This window comes from Pteronotus mesoamericanus, unplaced genomic scaffold (genome assembly GCF_021234165.1).
Source record: "Pteronotus mesoamericanus isolate MK-2021 breed Mesoamerican mustached bat unplaced genomic scaffold, CSHL_Meso_final contig_1242, whole genome shotgun sequence".
Classification (NCBI taxonomy): Eukaryota; Metazoa; Chordata; class Mammalia; order Chiroptera; family Mormoopidae; genus Pteronotus; species Pteronotus mesoamericanus.
Genome location: NW_026555053.1, coordinates 2101977 through 2117895, shown reverse-complemented (window position 1 = coordinate 2117895; position 15919 = coordinate 2101977). Strand labels below are relative to the sequence as shown.

Here is a 15919-nt window from a genome sequence, read left to right as displayed (position 1 = left end):
CTCAGGTTCCTGGAGGACCAGCATTGTTTGGGAAGACTGTACCCAGGACACCGTGTGGGGAGAGAAGAAATGGCCCAGCTGCCCACAGGCCTCTTCCTCCTACGGCAGGTCCCTCGTCCTGCTGTCTTCCTTTCCTAGGCGCATTTTGGGGAGCCCCTATCTGAAAACATAAACCTACCCAATTGCGCCGGAGGGAGGCGATGTTGCCTGTGAGTGAAAGCAGGTTACGCACACGTCCCAGAAACACAGAGAGGTGGTGCCTGTCTCCCCTCGCAGAGCCATCGAAAAGCCAGATACCTCTCCTTTTGCGCGCAGCCAGAAGCGCAGTGTGGCTTAGCTCCCTGCATCCAGACCTCGCCACGATCAGCTTCCCAGGCGGGTCTTCCCAGCCACTGGGGGTCCTCCGGGTCTCCACGCAACAATGTGCGTGGGCGGCCCCAGAGGCCTCATTTGCATACGCCGCGGCTCCGCCAATGGGCTGCGCGGGGGCTTTGGTACGCGGTGTTGCCAGCTGCGTGCGCGTGTGTGCGTGTGTGACAGCGGCTGAGGCCGTGGCTGTGGCCGTGGCCGTGGGAGGCGGGCCCGGCGGACCCCAGCGCGCGGGGACTGGCCCGGGTGCCCGCTTCCCCAGCGCGTCGCGGCCGCGCGGCCCGGCCGAGCCCAGAGACCACCCAGCCCCGGCCGGGCACAGCCGCGATGTCGGTGGCGGGCCTGAAGAAGCAGTTCCACAAAGCCAGCCAGGTAGGGGGCGCCAAGCAGGGAGCCGGGGACTGGGGAGCCGGGTCGCCGAGGCCCCGGGGCCTTTAGGGCTCTGGAGCCCCTAGGCGCCTCTCTTAGGCTCCACATCTTCCCGCCTAAGAGCGCGCGCGGGGGTGGAGTGAGGGCCGCCGGCTCGCTCCTCCCCAGCCCCCGCCCGCGCTCCAGTCAGAGCTGCTGGAATTCCGCGGGTCTGTGTGGGGGCAAAGGCGGTGGCGGGCCGCAGGGTCTCCGCGCGGGAGAGGGTGGGCGGCCGGAGACCCCGCCCGTGCCTCTCGCGCCCGCGGCTGGGAGGAGGACTCAGGCCGTGCAGTCCACGCGCGGGCGTCCGCGGACGCGGTGTCCTAGGTCTCCGGGGCTCCCCGCGCGCGCGCACGCGCCCCTCGCGATGGTCCCGCTGGAGTGCGCCCCGCCCCGAGCCGAGGCTCCCCACCACGGTCCTCCCTCCTCCACCGTCTCCCCGGGGCGCCCGGAGATGGGCACCGGGCTCCCGCTCCCAAAGGGCTGCTGATCAGGGGTCGGAGAGACACCGAGACAGACACGTAAACAAACTGAGACACACCTCCGCGCAGGACCGCAGACCACCCCGCGGGGGCGGGGACGGAGCTCCCCGGCGGGGGAGACGTCATTGGAGAATTTAGTGCGAGGAGCAATTTGTGGGAGGGGGGGTTGGGGCTGGGGTGGGGGAGGACGGGTCTTCTGAGCCAGGAAGAAGGCGAACAGGCCGGGAGGTGCGAAATTGGGGCGTGCTGACAAGCCAGTTTGTGTTCCCACGCTGCAGCCTCTTCCAGCCACGGCAGAGCGCGCCTTGTAAAATCCGTTGAACACCTGCTCCTTGGATCGGTGGCTCCGACCCTCCCTCCCTCCCCCAAGACGCGCCCCGGCCCCCCCACCCCTGCCAGTTCGCTCAAACCAAGTGGACAGACTTCATTCCGAATCTACACTTCTGAGGTCTCATCCTGCGCCTCCCACAAACTGATCCCTGAAAAGCAGCTGGAACCAGAGGACTCTCTCCTGGTTTCAGTCCCGGGCTGGCAGGTGCTGCTCTTCCCTCACGCGCTCCCCTTCCGTGAAGACAACCGGTTTCCAGCCTCGGGTCCTGCGCGAAAACGGAGCGCTCTTCAGGGAGATTAGAAGCCCTGAAGGACGGGCCAGGTGGAGCGAGGAGACCGGGGGCAGCCGGGGGGGGGGGGGCCCTCCCTGCTGGCACTTGGAGGGGTCTGTGGCGCATTCACATGTCCCTGGCAGGCGTGTGTCCTGACCTGGGGCACAAGGCATGAGGCTAAGACTGGGGCTGCAGACGGTTTGGCCTTTCCAGCCTAAAGGCAGGTTTAAAAATACGGGTGCAAATGGAAGTGAGAAAATGCACCGTGAGCTGCACATAGACTCTAGGGAGCGCCCACATTTGGGGACCCGTGTAGCTCAGCACTTGGTACGCGTGGCCGCTCGGTAGGCGCATGTGCACACGGAATGAACGGAACTTTCGGCGTGGAGGGGCCGCAAAGGCGGGGCTGGTGGGGGAATGGGGGGGGCGTCATGGGTGCCCGGGTAGAGGGGGCCCGGGCAGGTGGGTGCCAGGGTGTTGCCGGCTCCTCCGGTCGCACTGGCCGCCTTCCCACGGGCAGGGAACCAGCCTCCTCTTTTACTGCGTATGGACGTCAGGGGCGCAAACCTCCGCGACGACCAGGACGTGGGCTCTTGGATAATTCAGGCTAGTCTCTGACCACCGACCCGCATGGCCAACGGTGAACATCTCAGGAAGCTACTGGCCGGCGTTGGAAACGTGCCGCGCTAGCGGTGAGGTGGTTTGGTTCAACCACCCGCAATCCGTTCGATAGAAACGGAGTGAGCAGAGGGTCTCATTTAGCCTGTTTTTGCAGGAGCTGAAATCTTCTGTGACTTTTATCTGAAAAGAAAGATACCGCAGATCCTCTCTGGTCTTGACAATGCCCATGTTGTGGTCAACGTCTAGAAGCCTTTCTAAGAACTCTTGCCGTGTGACGGATTTGGGGGAGGAATTAGGCTGGGTTTACTACGCTAAGAGGGCGCAGGACATTTCGACAGCAGGTTTTAATTTGTGTCGCACTTTTCCTGGGCAGGGGAACCGGGGCGGGATCCCGGATGAGGTCAGAGTCTTCCTAATTCCCGGGCGTCCAGCCCGGCTCTGCCACCGGCCAGCCCCGCGATCTTGGGGATGGGACTTAACCCATCTGGACCTTGGCTTCTCTCTTTGCGATAGATTAGAGGACTTAGACGCTGTGTCTCCACTCCCAAATGGATGGCAGCGATGGTTTGCACAACCCTGTGAATATACGACACACCACTGCACCGCGCGCTTAGTGGGCAGGTTGTAGGCTGTGGGATTTGCATCTCGATATAGTGTGTGTGCGCGCGCGTGCGTGCATATTTCCCAGCTCTGAAAATTTTTAAGTAGTCCACTTAACTTTGTATTTCAGACAAAGTTGACGAAGTAGGTCTTGTACAAATAAGGGGCCAGGACTACGATGAACAGATGGTCCCTCTCAGTGACAGGCAAGTGAAAGTCACCGAGGCCCTCGGGGTTCGCGGGCGCTTCCTTCCCGCCGCCTCACGGCCTCCGAGGGACCAGCCCCTTCCTCTCCAGAGAACGAAGAGCCGTAAACGCAGAGGCTCTGCATCGTGCGGGGAGCGCGTGGAGACCAGCAGGGAAGAGGGAGGACAAGCTAAAAGGAGAAGAGTGCACATTACAAACAAAATGTAACTCTTTCCTGCAGCATTAGAGGCTGGTGCGCAAGTGTCCCCAAGTGCATATTCAGTACATTTTTAAAATCTGTTGGGGTACAGCTGGAGTTATTAGAGATACACATAAATACCTTTTAAATATATGTTTCTTGATTTTAGGTGGGGGTGAAGAGAGAGGGAAAAACACTGACTGGTTGCCTCTCATTGGCGCCCTGACCAGGTAGCAAACCGGCGACCTGGGCCTGTGCCCTGACTGGGAATCGAAGCCCCAGCCTTTCTGGGTACAGGAAGGCGCTGCAACCCGCCGAGCCGCACCGGCCGGGGCTCCATGCCGATCCCTCACAGACGGCATTGTGGTTGCCTGCGAAATGCGGTACCTGACGGAAAAAAATGTTACCGATGGTAACTCCGCCAGCGTTACCGCTCCGCGACCTGCATTAGGTATTGTTGAGGCAGGAGCTGCGGTCACCCCGTCTGGCTGTGCCTGGACCCAGGCTAACCGCCGGAGTCTTTCCCCCGTGGACTCCAGGCGCCTCTTCTCCATCCCGAGAGTCTAGGGGACCGTTCCGTCTTCCCTCTTTTTCTTCTTTTCTCCCCAAAGTAACCATAGAGCGATGACACTAGATGGTGATGACGTCGTGGGCTTATGTTAAATTGACCTTGTTTCTGTCCTTACGTATCAGCGCCTGTCAACCTCTGTCACGGGCCCCAGCGACAGTAGGGAATGTGGGACTGTAACACAGTTTTAGGGGCGTAACTTCTCCCCTTTCTCTCTTAATGCATTAATGAGAAAAACGAGCGGCCGCAAGGGACCCAGACATTTATGGGTAAACACTTCTGAGAAGCATATTCTCTGTAAATTACGAGAACCCCTAGGGAGGCCATGCATGTGTCTTGTTTCATTTTCTCATTAGAGACAAAGATAAAAATGCACTTTGCAAAATCCATGATTTGTGTTTTCTCTTAGATGTATTAGAAAACGGGTGAAGCTAAGACATTCTTTCTCCTTGCTACCTCGATTGCTTGATACACGAACTCATACATCTGCGCAGTATTATTTTTTAAGTCGGGGGCTAGCATAGATGTTCCAACCAAATCGATTGAGATTTTTGTCCTATCTGAAGGACATGGTACAAGCCATGCGTTTCTTATGCCTGGTGACTTTTCCCCCCTGAAGTGAATGTCCTGTAGGGTATCACTTGGAATTTGAGATAAAAATGCATTTGAAAGCAGGGATTGGGGGTGGGGAGTGATTTTTTTCAGGTTAACATTGCAGTTTTATTAGCAAATTGAATGTAAATTACATTTCCCACAGTTACGTGTTGCGGGGGGGGGGGGTGCCTTGTATATTTGGAGGAGAGGTGGTTGGCACATTTACCCAGAAAATGAAAATGCCAGTAACCAGAACTGAATATCCTATGTTATTTGCCTTCATCATAAGTATTCTATGGAGTGCCCATCAGCAGAATGTGAAGGGTTGGATTTTGTTTTCCGCAGAAACCTGGGAAGGGTGTTGCGTTCGGGGCAGGGGTCTGGGGAGGTTCCAGCTGTTCCCTGCTGTTCCCGAGGCCATCCCATGGGATTTTAGTTTTACTTCATTTTATTTTATTTTTGTTTTGTTTTATTTTTAATCTTTACCTGATGATATGTTCTTTTTATTGACTTTAGAGCGAGAGGAAGGGCGGGGGGAGAGAGACATCATTATAAGAGAGAAACATCCACTGGCTGCCTCTCGCATGCGCCCCGACTAGGGATCGAACCCCAAACCTTTCGGTGTCCTGGACGATGCTCCAGCCCCCCGAGCCACCCAGCCAGGGCCTACAGTGTTTTAATGGATGAAAAAAAAAATCGCAAGAGTACTATTTCATGACATGTGATAATCACACAAAATTCAGATTTCATGCTCATCACGTCGCGTTGGAACGCCGCCACGCTCTTTGGCCCGTGGGGTGCGTGGGCCACATTTTCCCTGTGACAAGACAGCGTGGAGCGCAACGCCTGAACGATCAGCGTCTGGCCCTTTGCAGATAAAGTTCGCCGCCCTCCGCTCTGAACCGTCTCTCGGCGGGCGGCGCGGGGCGGGTGGTCCATGGGGGCTGGGATGTGCGTTTCTGAAGCCCCGGACGAAACCCTGGAAACATCTTGTCTGCCTCCGCCCTTGGGTTGTGTGTTTTTTGGAGAACCTCCAGTGATTTGACAAGTGTGATCCATCCCGGTGACCTGGGAAGAGCCTGGCTCTGGAATACAGTCTTGCTTTGTAACTCAGGAGACACCGGCGGGAGGGGCCCCTGGGCACCTCCGCTCACGCCTGGCCGCGGTCACGCGCCAGCGCCTCTGTCCAGAGCGGGCGGTGCTGGAGCGGGGCCGTGGTCTGTGCGGGAACTTGAGAGCGTTTTCTGGGTACAGGTTGCTTGGCGCGCTGCCGGGAGCCTCGCTGGAGGTCCTCGCTGGGGACACGGTCCTTGCCCCCGCCCCCGCCCCACTGGGTTCACGCTGCTCCATCATCGGCCCCTTCTTGCTTTAATTATTCCGGCTGTCCCTTGCCGCCCAGTCAGCTTCTACAGTCCAGCGCTCTCTCTTCCCGGGGCTCAACAGGATTCCTAACCAGGCCATTTTCCTGGTTAGCTTTCTTCTCTAGCATCGCTTTGATGAAATGTGTGTATTTTTACTTGTGCCCCGTGTGCCGAGGGACTCGGTCCCTGGACCCCGCTCTCCGGGGCGCGGCCAGCTCGGCCCCAGGTACCCGGGCCCGTGTGTTCCAGGGGGACGGGATGTTCTGCAGCTGGAGAGGCCTGCACACGTCCTGTAGGCTTTTCAGAAACTTCATGCAGAAATTATGTGAACCAGATGGTACCCTTTTGAGTTGCCAGACATGCATATTTTAAAGGAATACGGTGTATTTGTCTCCTTACGAGACGGGGGTGCTTTGAGAAAGCAGAGCAGCTGAAATGGCCACACTTGAAAAACTCTTTGGAGCCCAGCGTTGGAATAAGGGGCGTAATATCAGGAGCCCGGCGTGGGGTGGTCAGGAGCAAAGGTTATTGGATTTACTCAGTTTTCTTCTTGGAGAACAGCAAGCCACAGTGTCGTAGGTAAAAGAAGGTATAATCTGTCAATGTTTTCCCTTTGATTTGCCACTTAGCCCCTGTCGGGGGCGTTTGGGGCGGTGAGGGTAGGTGGGGGCGGGGTGGGGAGGTTGCTGGGGCCCAGAGGAGGAGCGGACTGCGAGGGCCAAGCCGTTGAGCCGAGCGCAACGGGACAGGGTCACGTCACCCGGAGAAGACAGCACTTGGGAGCCCCCGCAGATGCCAGTCGGGGCAGAAACGACGGCAGGAGCAGAACCCACGGCAGGAGACTTGTTAGCGCTGAGCAGGGGCTGCGGGGGCGGGGGGGGGGGGCGGCGCCGGTCTCTCTGCAGATAAAACGAAGCACGGAATGGAACCCGGGAGCCCCACGCAGGCGGGGACACCTGGTTGGGGTCCCAGCTCAGCTACGTAGTAGCCACGTGAACGCGAACACGTCTCTTCCCTTCCATAAGCCTCAGCGCCCCGTTTTGTACAGTGGAGAGAATGACCGCTCCGACGTGGTGGACCCCGTGGATTAAACGGGCGAATGCACACATGTGACGCGCTGAGAACAGGGCTGGTCCCATAATAAACATGCAAGAAACCCTGGCTGGCAGCTCTCCCAGCCGGCCTCCTGCCGCGGATGGAAAGTCAGACTCTGCTCCTTGAAGCAAAATTGGGCCAAACTTCACCCTCACAACCTCTCCTTGTGCTGTGAGAACCCTCAGCCGGGGACCAGGGGTCCTGCTCTGGCGGCGACCGAGCTCCCTCATCCCCCTCAGATGCCACGTGTCCACGCTGCACCCGCTAAGGTGGGCACGTAGCAGCTCGCGACTGAAGGCCTCGGTGCCCGTTTCCCGGGTCCTGCACAGGTGAGCACATCGGGGTCGGCGCTGGAGGACCAGCCCTGTGGTTTCATTTATCCTCAGGCCCAGGGGGTTGCGTGTTTGGGGTTCCGCCCAGCACAGTCGACTGTGCATTGTTTTTTGGGTTCGAGGCCCCAGAAGCAAAGAACAAGTGGAGAGGTCGTTTTCTTGGTCGTTGTCCGTTTTGAGGTGATCCCAGGAAAACCGTGGGGCGGGGGACGGACGCGGAAGAGAGGAAGCCAGTTCAGGGAACGCTGCTGAGCCGGTTTCCCCGGAGGGCACCTTGGGCCTCAGTCCCAGGAGGGAATTCCCAGGGACACCTGAGAGTTACCCCACCCGAGGCAGGTGCTGGGGCGTTTATCTGCCACCTGCCCCGGCCGTCCTTGGCTGAGGGCTCCTCTCGGGAGTCATAGTTACTTAACGCTTTCCAGTTGGTCTGCCCCATGGGCTGATATTTTTCATGTAGTTGGGGAAACAACACAGCAACAACAACAACGAACCCAGTCTGAAACTGGCAGGTTTGCAGGAGCAGCCTTGAGCTTGCAGAGGTGAGTCCTGGGCACCCTGGGCAGGGCTGCCTCGGCTCCGTGTGGAATGTGGCCTCTGCCACCTACCGGTTCTACGGTCTTGGGATCCCTTCTTACAGTGTCTCGGTTTTCTCACCTGTAAAATGGGCACAGCAGCGGTACCTTCCTCCCTAGACGTGTGCTGTGCCCATAGACGGCCCGGGGAGTCGGCGTTCTGGTGGCTCTTCCCTTCGGCTGCTCCGAAGTGTGGTCTTTGTAATAACCCAAATCATCGGGTGCTTCCTGGGTTCTGTACGCCATTGCAACACAGGGCCCAGCCCGAGGAGGAGACTGTGGGGACCTGCACCTTTGGAGCCAAGTGCAGGGAACCCAGGGACCCGGCCCCTGTGGGTGGCGTCGGAAGTAGGGCTGTCCCGTGGAGCTGGAGGCCTCTCACCTGTGGAGCTGGGGGCCGCGTGCCGGTCAGCGTGGGGCTGTGGGTGTCCCGGTGGGTCCCAGAGGGCTGGTCGTTGCGTGGAGGGAACATCCCACTCAGGTGGTGTCCGACGGGAGCAGAAGCAGGTTACGGTGTCTGACGGCATTAAGAGGTGTCCCTGTTCATTTGGGGTGACAGGGAAGGAGCTTGTGTCACAGAGGCCATTGGGAGAGACCCCTCCCACTGGGGGCTGCTCCCTGAGCTCACACCGTCCCTCTGTCTGTCTTGGTGAGTGAATTGGGCAACAGAGACGCCTCTGGAGAGAGTTTGAGTTGGGCAGCCAGAGGCGACCTTGGACAGCAAAGCCGGGGGAGGGAGGCTCGTTCCCAAACCCCGGCGGCTGGAGCCTCCCGCACGCCAGTGTTGCAGGAAACGCTGCTTTTGTCCAACACAAAATTGTAAATCTATTCAAAACGCTAGGAGACTCTTTTTGTGATTACGTGTTGCCGTGTCTTTAACGAATGGTCCAAGACAGCTCTTCTTCTTCCAGGGTGGCCCAGAGACGCCACCAGGCTGGACACTCCTGGCCTCCATCGTGCAACGTTCCTTCCCGAGCCCCAGTCCGACCCTTGGTGCGTGGCGGGGCGGCGGGGCCGACTTTCCTCGCGCAAGGGTGTCCGTATGACGTCGAGGATCGGAGCATCTCTGTGCCCTAGAATCCACGAGACTGAAGTGCCCTGGAATCCTTCAGCCAAAAGTGCAGTCAGAGACGAGCGTGCGGTGTTCGCACTGGCCGGCCGTGGGGCCGGCTTCCCAAGGCCCCGGGTGTTCGGGGGAGCTCGAGGGAGCGGGAGAACACACCACCCCTTCAGGGCTGGGGCCCAAGGCACAGCAAACCCTCCTTGACGTTTGCCCGCGAGGCCTGGGGACAGCAGAGGCCCGTGCGCGGCATCCGGCTCGTCCTCCGTCTCTCCGCCCACGGAAGAGGTTGGCCCTCAGAGGCCTGCAAAGCCTTTGGGACACAGGAGTTATGCGGAGTCAAGTCACATCCCCAACCTATGAAAGGGGAAACGGGCTTGTTTCAAGCTAGATGAACCGCGACCTTTTTTTAACATTGATTTTAGAGAGAGATGAAGGGAGAGAGAGAATCGTTGACTTGTTGTCCGCCTATTTGCGCATCCGCGGGTTGGTTCCTGCAGGCGCCTGACCGGGGGTCGCAGCCGCAGCCGCAGCCGCGTGGCGCATCAGGATGGTGCTCTAACCAGCCGAGCTGCCCGGCCGGGGCCCCTGTGGCTTTGACTGTTGCATGCTGGGGGGCCGGGGCCGGGGGGCTGGGGTCAAGCCGCGCTGTGGCGCTGCTCCCGCAGCACGGCAGCGAGTGGCCCTGGCGGGCTGTCCACCGGCGGCGGTGCCCGAGGGGTGTCAGGTGTTGGGGCAGGAGATAAGAAAGTGCCCCTCAGGGCCTAAGACGCGGAGCGGAGAGATCTGAGTACGTCATGACCTATTACCCGCCCTTCGGGGGCCCCTCGGGATAAACGGCCCCCGCGTCCCGAACCGCCTGCCGGGGACACCCAGCCCGTGGGGCCACGCAGGGGCCAGGCCTGAGGTCCTGTTGGCCCCGTGCCCATGGTCCCTGCGGGAGCTTGTACCTACCTGGCCTGTCGTGTGGCCCGGGAGCTCTGTCCTCGCGGGTCCCTTCGTTTTTAAGGTCTCAGAAGGGGCGATGGATGGTCAGCGGTGTGTTATCTGACACTTAGCTCATTAGAGTAAGAGATGGGAAGACCGCGCCTGCCTTCCGCTTTAAAAAACCAGCTTATACATAGTGTACATTTATTTGTGAATTGGGTCATATTTGTGTTAAAATGAAAATTTCTCTGGGCGCTTGCTCTTTAACAAAGGCTCGGATTATAAATTTCACCCATTGGATTTCTCCAGCAATTCATACCATTTGTACATTCTGTTAATTTCTCTGAAACATTTTTAGGTATAGTCATGAGTTCAACGTGCATGGTTCTCCTCAAGCTGTGGATTCCAGCTTTAAGTTCATTTAATTGTAGATTCTGCTGTTTCACTTCTTACTAGCTGTTCATCCGGGAAACCAGGCCTTGTCGGCAATTTGTTGCTCAATACTGGGATTAATGAATAACTTTGTTTTTCAGTTAACGCTGGACATTTCAAAGTCACTGTTACTGGTATGATGACTCTTGAGTCCTGTTAAATTTGAGATCTATGCTAAGAGCCCTCTTAAGAGGAGGACGTGAACTTTTGGAAAAGAAAGAAGGACAACATCCTTGAAAGAAGGCGATCTTTTTATAAGCCCTCCCTAATTAGCTAGAAATATGAATAATTCAGGGATTCCGCCCTAGAATAAGTAGGCACTAGCCTGTCGTTTCTGGAAGGAGTTCGCAGTTCCTTTGGAGAGACGCGTCCCCACGCCAGCCTCTTGCACCAAATCTATTTTAAGTTACACTGTTGGACAGGAGTCAACCGAAAACGGCCCGAGCTACTCGGTGCGGTTCCACGCCCGCTCGCTGTCTACAGTCCACACACAGCCTCTGTCCCTGTGGCCGTGCCCGGCGGCGGGTCCCAGTGACCCCATGAATCTATGGGGCTGGCGACCCAAGGCTTGTGACGAGGAGGAAACAGAAGAGGGTGTCATGGAAGGGCGTAAGGGTTTCTTTTTTCTCGCTCGGCTGTACAAAGTGCTTTTTGTCCGTAATGCGTGTGCAGCCATCGGAGAACTTCATCCCCAATGCACAGCCGTGCCTGGTGCCAAATACCTCATTCTGTATAGAAACGCAGAACTGCTTCTCGAGGCGACAGAATAGAGGGAATCTTTGCCTCATTCACATGTGAATAAAACATCTTTGTTCCTGGAAAAGAAAAGTGCCTCTTATTGTTTGGGAGCTGGGCGAATTTTCAATTCAACCGATGGCCACTCTCTTATATCTTTCGGGGGGGGGCGGGAATGAGCTTTGCTGATGCAGTAATCTCCTGTTAATAAGAACGGGTCATCGTCGGGGCCAACACGGCGGCATTGTGCAGAAGTCAGGGCTTAGGGGCCCCGTGGGAGTGTGTTTATGCGTAAATGTCCATGTAAAAAGGCCCGTGGGGTGGTGATTGTTGGTCTGCTGTTTGGATGTTGAGCTTCCTGGCAGCCAGAGGGAAAAGTGGAAGCAACCAGATAACCTTTCCTGGGGCTCTGCAAGGAGGACCCAAAGCGTGTCCACCGCCAGGCCAGGGGTGTGGCGTTTGGCTGTCCCAGAGAAGACAGCCAGTCAGAAGGGCAGGCTGAGGGAGGGGTGCCGGGCGTGGGCCCCCCCGTGGGGAAGGCGCCCCCGGAGAGCCCGGTCCCACGGGCCTCCCGCTGCTCGTGTGAACCCTGACGCACTCGCTGGGCCTCAGCAAAGTGAGAAAATGTAAGGACGGAGAAGGGAGAGGAGTGAGACTCTAGGAAATCTGCACTGACTTGATTTCAGAGGTTGTGCCCTTCCTACAAGTGTAGTAGTTAAAGCACCTTTTTATTTAAAAAAAAAAGTGCTTTCCTAGGAAAATGAAAAGTGGGAAGCACTTTCTTATATAGTATTAATAGTTGCTATGATTAATTATCAAATTTCATGTTGTTTTATAACAGTAACTTTTATAATTAGAAAATAATTATGTTATCGACTTATAATAATAACAAATGCAACTTATACGACAAATAGATGTATGGTGATTATTGCATCGTTAGCACCCTTTCATCTTGGAAGGATTCTTGGATGATTCCTTTTAAATAAACAAGTGCCTGAAGTGCCTTTAAAATAGGATTTGAATGATGAAGACCGGGTTTATGCGTAAATTTTCAGGGAACACAGCCCGGAGAGCGAAAAGAATGTTAACATTCATTTCTACCTTTTCTCTTATCGGCATCCGAAAATAGACCAAGAGTACGTTTCATTGTTGCTATTTATTTGCTGCAATAGCAGTGCCATCTCCCTTGACTTTAGTCCTTTAGCCTTGAGCTGAAGTGCGTGGGTGGAAACAACTGAGTCTTTGAGCAGAGTTTTGGGGGCAGGAGTGGAGCGAGACCTTCAGAGAAGAGACAGGAACCCGCCCCAGACCCACTTTCTCTCCGAGGCGCCGGGGTCGCAGGGCCGTGGGCCGGGACGTGGACCGCAGCCGTTCCAACCAGCCCTCGGGCTTCACAGTAGCTTTTTCTTAAAAAGAAATTATTTATTTTATTTCCCAATGACACTTAAAAATTCAGTACTATTGTGTATTAGTTCCGGGTGTACAGCAAAGCGCGCCACCTGCCCGCCTACCTTTCTGCTGTTTCCCTTCCTTCTCCCTGGAGCAGCGCTCCTCCCGGCTCTGCCGAGTTCCCGGCTGTGTCTCGAGCCCACGTCTTGTACACCAGTGGTTCTCAGTGTCTGCAGACCTTTGCGGCTGTCCCCAGGGGTGTGCATGCTGCCGACCTCTCGTGGGCATTGGCCAGGGACACCGCAGGAGTCTGCTCCAAATAGCCAAGTGCCGAGACCGAGAAAGTCGGTCTTACCCCGCGTCTTTTCTCCTCCCGCCTTCTGCCGGGAGGCCTGCCGCCAGCGCGGCCGCTGCCGTGTCCTCGGGAACGCCCGCGAGAGGTCCCCTACCTGTGGCCTCTCAGGACCGTCCTGTGGGTCGCCGAGAGGCCCGTCACTTAGAGTGTTCACCATAATTTGTACCCAGGGCTCTTCTTTTTTATTGTTTCCATGGGTCCCCCTTGCATTTCAGTTGAGTGTTTATTAACTCTTTGGCTGAACTTTGGGTTCTTGGGTGACAAGGATCGCACCTCATTAATCTTTATTTCTACAGGAGCACCTACTACGCGCCTTACATATAGTAGAAACACAGGAAATAGCTGTTGAGTGAGGGAAGTTGTGTATCTTCCCATGTCCTTAGACACGGTGACTCCTTCCAGTAATTTCCTTAAAGGACTTGGTAAAACAAAGCAAAACAAAAACAAACAACAAAAGAAAACAAAACGAGCAACGACAAGCCGAACCCAAGGGGCTCTCTTTGTGGGTGTGCGTGAGAGATCATTTGGGTGAGAAACTGACCACAAATCATCGTCCAATGTGCCTGTTTGTCTTTATTTCTGCAGCTGTTCAGTGAGAAAATCAGTGGCATCGAAGGAACGAAACTAGACGATGAGTTTCTTGACATGGAAAGGGTAAGAGCGCGTTTCCCCGTCGGTTGCGGTGTGAGCGTGACTCCCACCGCGCGGCGGCCCCGCAGGGGTGACAGCGGGGTCCGTGTGCCTGCAGGTGGGTGCTGGCGTCCAAAGGCCACGCTTTTCACACGCCTAAGCCCAGGCTTGATTGCGCAGATGGGACAGGTTCACTGGCTCCTTCTACTGGCTCAAAAGCCCGTCTTGCCCAACAGCTAAAAAGGCCAAAGCCCGTTACAACCCTATGCCTTGGGGAGTCAAAGTGTGTTTCTGGGACGAGATGCTTCACGTGTATAGAAACTGATTCCCCCTGCAGACGCCCTGCGTCTGTTCCCTGGGTCACAGCAGCTGCGGAACACGCCGCTGTGTCCTGGTGCCGCCCTAGAACCGGGTGTGACACGGGGTGATGCCGAGGGCCCTGCATGCCTCTCATGACAGCAGCACGGAACACGCACACGTGTGGAAGCCGTGGGGAGAGGAGGGCGGGGCTCCTGCCGAAGTGACTACGTCACGCTCCGAAGATGGCGAATCTCTGTCCCCGAGCGTGTTTCCGATGTGGGGTGTCCCTGGGGTCCCCTGGAACCACCACCCTCCTCGGCTTTCTTCCCTTAGTCTTGGGTGAAAATTACCATTCTTTGTTTTTCTGTGACTTCGTTGTCATTTACCAACGTTTTATGTGTGTGTGTGTGTGTGTGTTTTTAAAGAAAATAGATGTCACCAATAAAGCTGTTGCAGAAATTCTCTCAAAAGCCACGGAATATCTTCAGCCCAATCCAGGTAAAGTTAGAAAGCGTCTGGAACTACTTTCTCCTGTTCGTTCCCTGGGACAGAGGCTGAATGCACACAGTTTATCTGGCACTTACTTGATGTGATCGGGGAACGAGGCCTTCTGTGTCCCCCATCATGAGACTCAGGGGTTTAAAGTCCAGTCTCCAGCCACTCAGGAGCTGAGGAGTCACGGAGTCCCCTCTACTGTGGCCAGAGCATCCGGGCACCGCTCAGGGAGGACATTTCTTACGAGATGCTTCAGAAACCCACGAAACGTTTTGCAAATGTTTGCCTATTTAGTCATTTCCTCCTGCAAAAAAAAAAAGCGGTGCACCCTGTCCTGCAGGCGCACATTAATTTGAAACGGCTTTCGCTCTGCGGCCCAGGTGCTGCAGTCGGGGGCACGCGAATGGAAAAGCAGCAGGAGCCCCGCTGGTGACATCGGCTTCTCCACGGGAGGGGCTGGATTCCCAGGTCACGGAGCCGTGCTCCCTAACAAAAATTTAAAAAATATGTTTGTTGACTTTAGAGAGAGGGAAGGAGAGAGAGAGAGAGAGAGAGAGAGAGAGAGAGAGAGAGATCAATTGGCTGCCCCATTTGATGCCCCACCCAGAGATCGAACTCACAACTCTGGTGCACGGGATGATGCTCCAACTGACCAAGCCGCCCGGCCAGGGCCGCGGAGCAGCGTTCTCGATGAGGTGGAAATTATAGACGCGGACAGAGGCGTTCAAGCGTTGAGTCCTGTGGATTTCTGAGACTGCCTTTACTTTTTAGAAATTTATTATTTATCTATAGTTACTGGGACACCCCCTCCCCCGCTTGGCAGTAGGAATCAGCACTGACCGAACCATCTGAAAATCTAGAAAGTAAAACGTTGGACAACATCAGTTTTATAAAAATCATGGCCCGGGCGGCTGGTGGGCATAGCATCTTTAGACTCTTGTAGATGGTTACGGTTTTAAAAGCTGTAAGAGTATCGCCTTCGTGGCCTTGTGAGTGGGGCAGGCGACGCATGCCAGTTCTTTCGCTGATAAGTCGGTCAGCGCCTCCTGGGTTCTGGGGCCGGCGGGGAAGCCGGACGGAGGTCCTGTCCGCCAGGGTCTGACCTTGGGATGGGACGGGCCGGCCACGAACGTGTCCAGGTGGCTGGGGCCCTGGCTGTTCCCAGGGAAGAAGGAAGCAGGCGCGGCAGCCTCTAACCCAGTGTAACGGCCTCACTCACAGGCTGCTCCGTGCAGCTTCACCCTGGGAGACAGGAGCGCGTGTGTCTGTCTGTGTGAGCCCGTGTGTGTGTGTGCATGTGCGTGTTGGGAGCATGACGCGTTGTGCCCGGGGACTAGGAGGATCCGTGCTCCGAGACCGAAGTGGGCAATGCTCTCCCAGGCTGTGCCCGGAGGGGCCTAAGGCCTTGCGGCTCGAGGCCTGGTTCCCGACCGCAGGGTCCGCGTCCCCTGCAGAGCCGTGGTGCCGGAGGCTGGGCGGGAGGCGGGGGAGCCCAGCCTTGGGCTCATCCCAGACTGACTGCATCAGGCTCTGCATTTTACCAGGGTGCTTGGGGGATTGGTGTGCATGTCCCCGTGTGGCACACGCTGGCTTAGAAGACATTGAGA

General features: G+C 56.5%; 1 protein-coding gene across 2 annotated transcripts in view; it reads left to right on the top strand.

Annotated features, from left to right (window-relative positions):
* Positions 1 to 572: 572 nt before the first annotated feature.
* The window catches only part of SH3GL3 (SH3 domain containing GRB2 like 3, endophilin A3), a 37504-nt gene continuing 22157 nt past the window's right edge, over positions 573 to 15919 (top strand). Inside the window, exons 1-3 of one of the 2 annotated variants that reach the window (XM_054588474.1) lie at positions 573 to 741; positions 13473 to 13541; positions 14243 to 14315. In XM_054588474.1, coding sequence (XP_054444449.1) covers positions 697 to 741; positions 13473 to 13541; positions 14243 to 14315 — 187 coding nt within the window. In that variant the 5' untranslated portion in view covers positions 573 to 696. Of the gene's footprint in view, positions 742 to 13472; positions 13542 to 14242; positions 14316 to 15919 lie in introns of those variants that run through there. The other variant, XM_054588466.1, reaches the window with a different exon arrangement.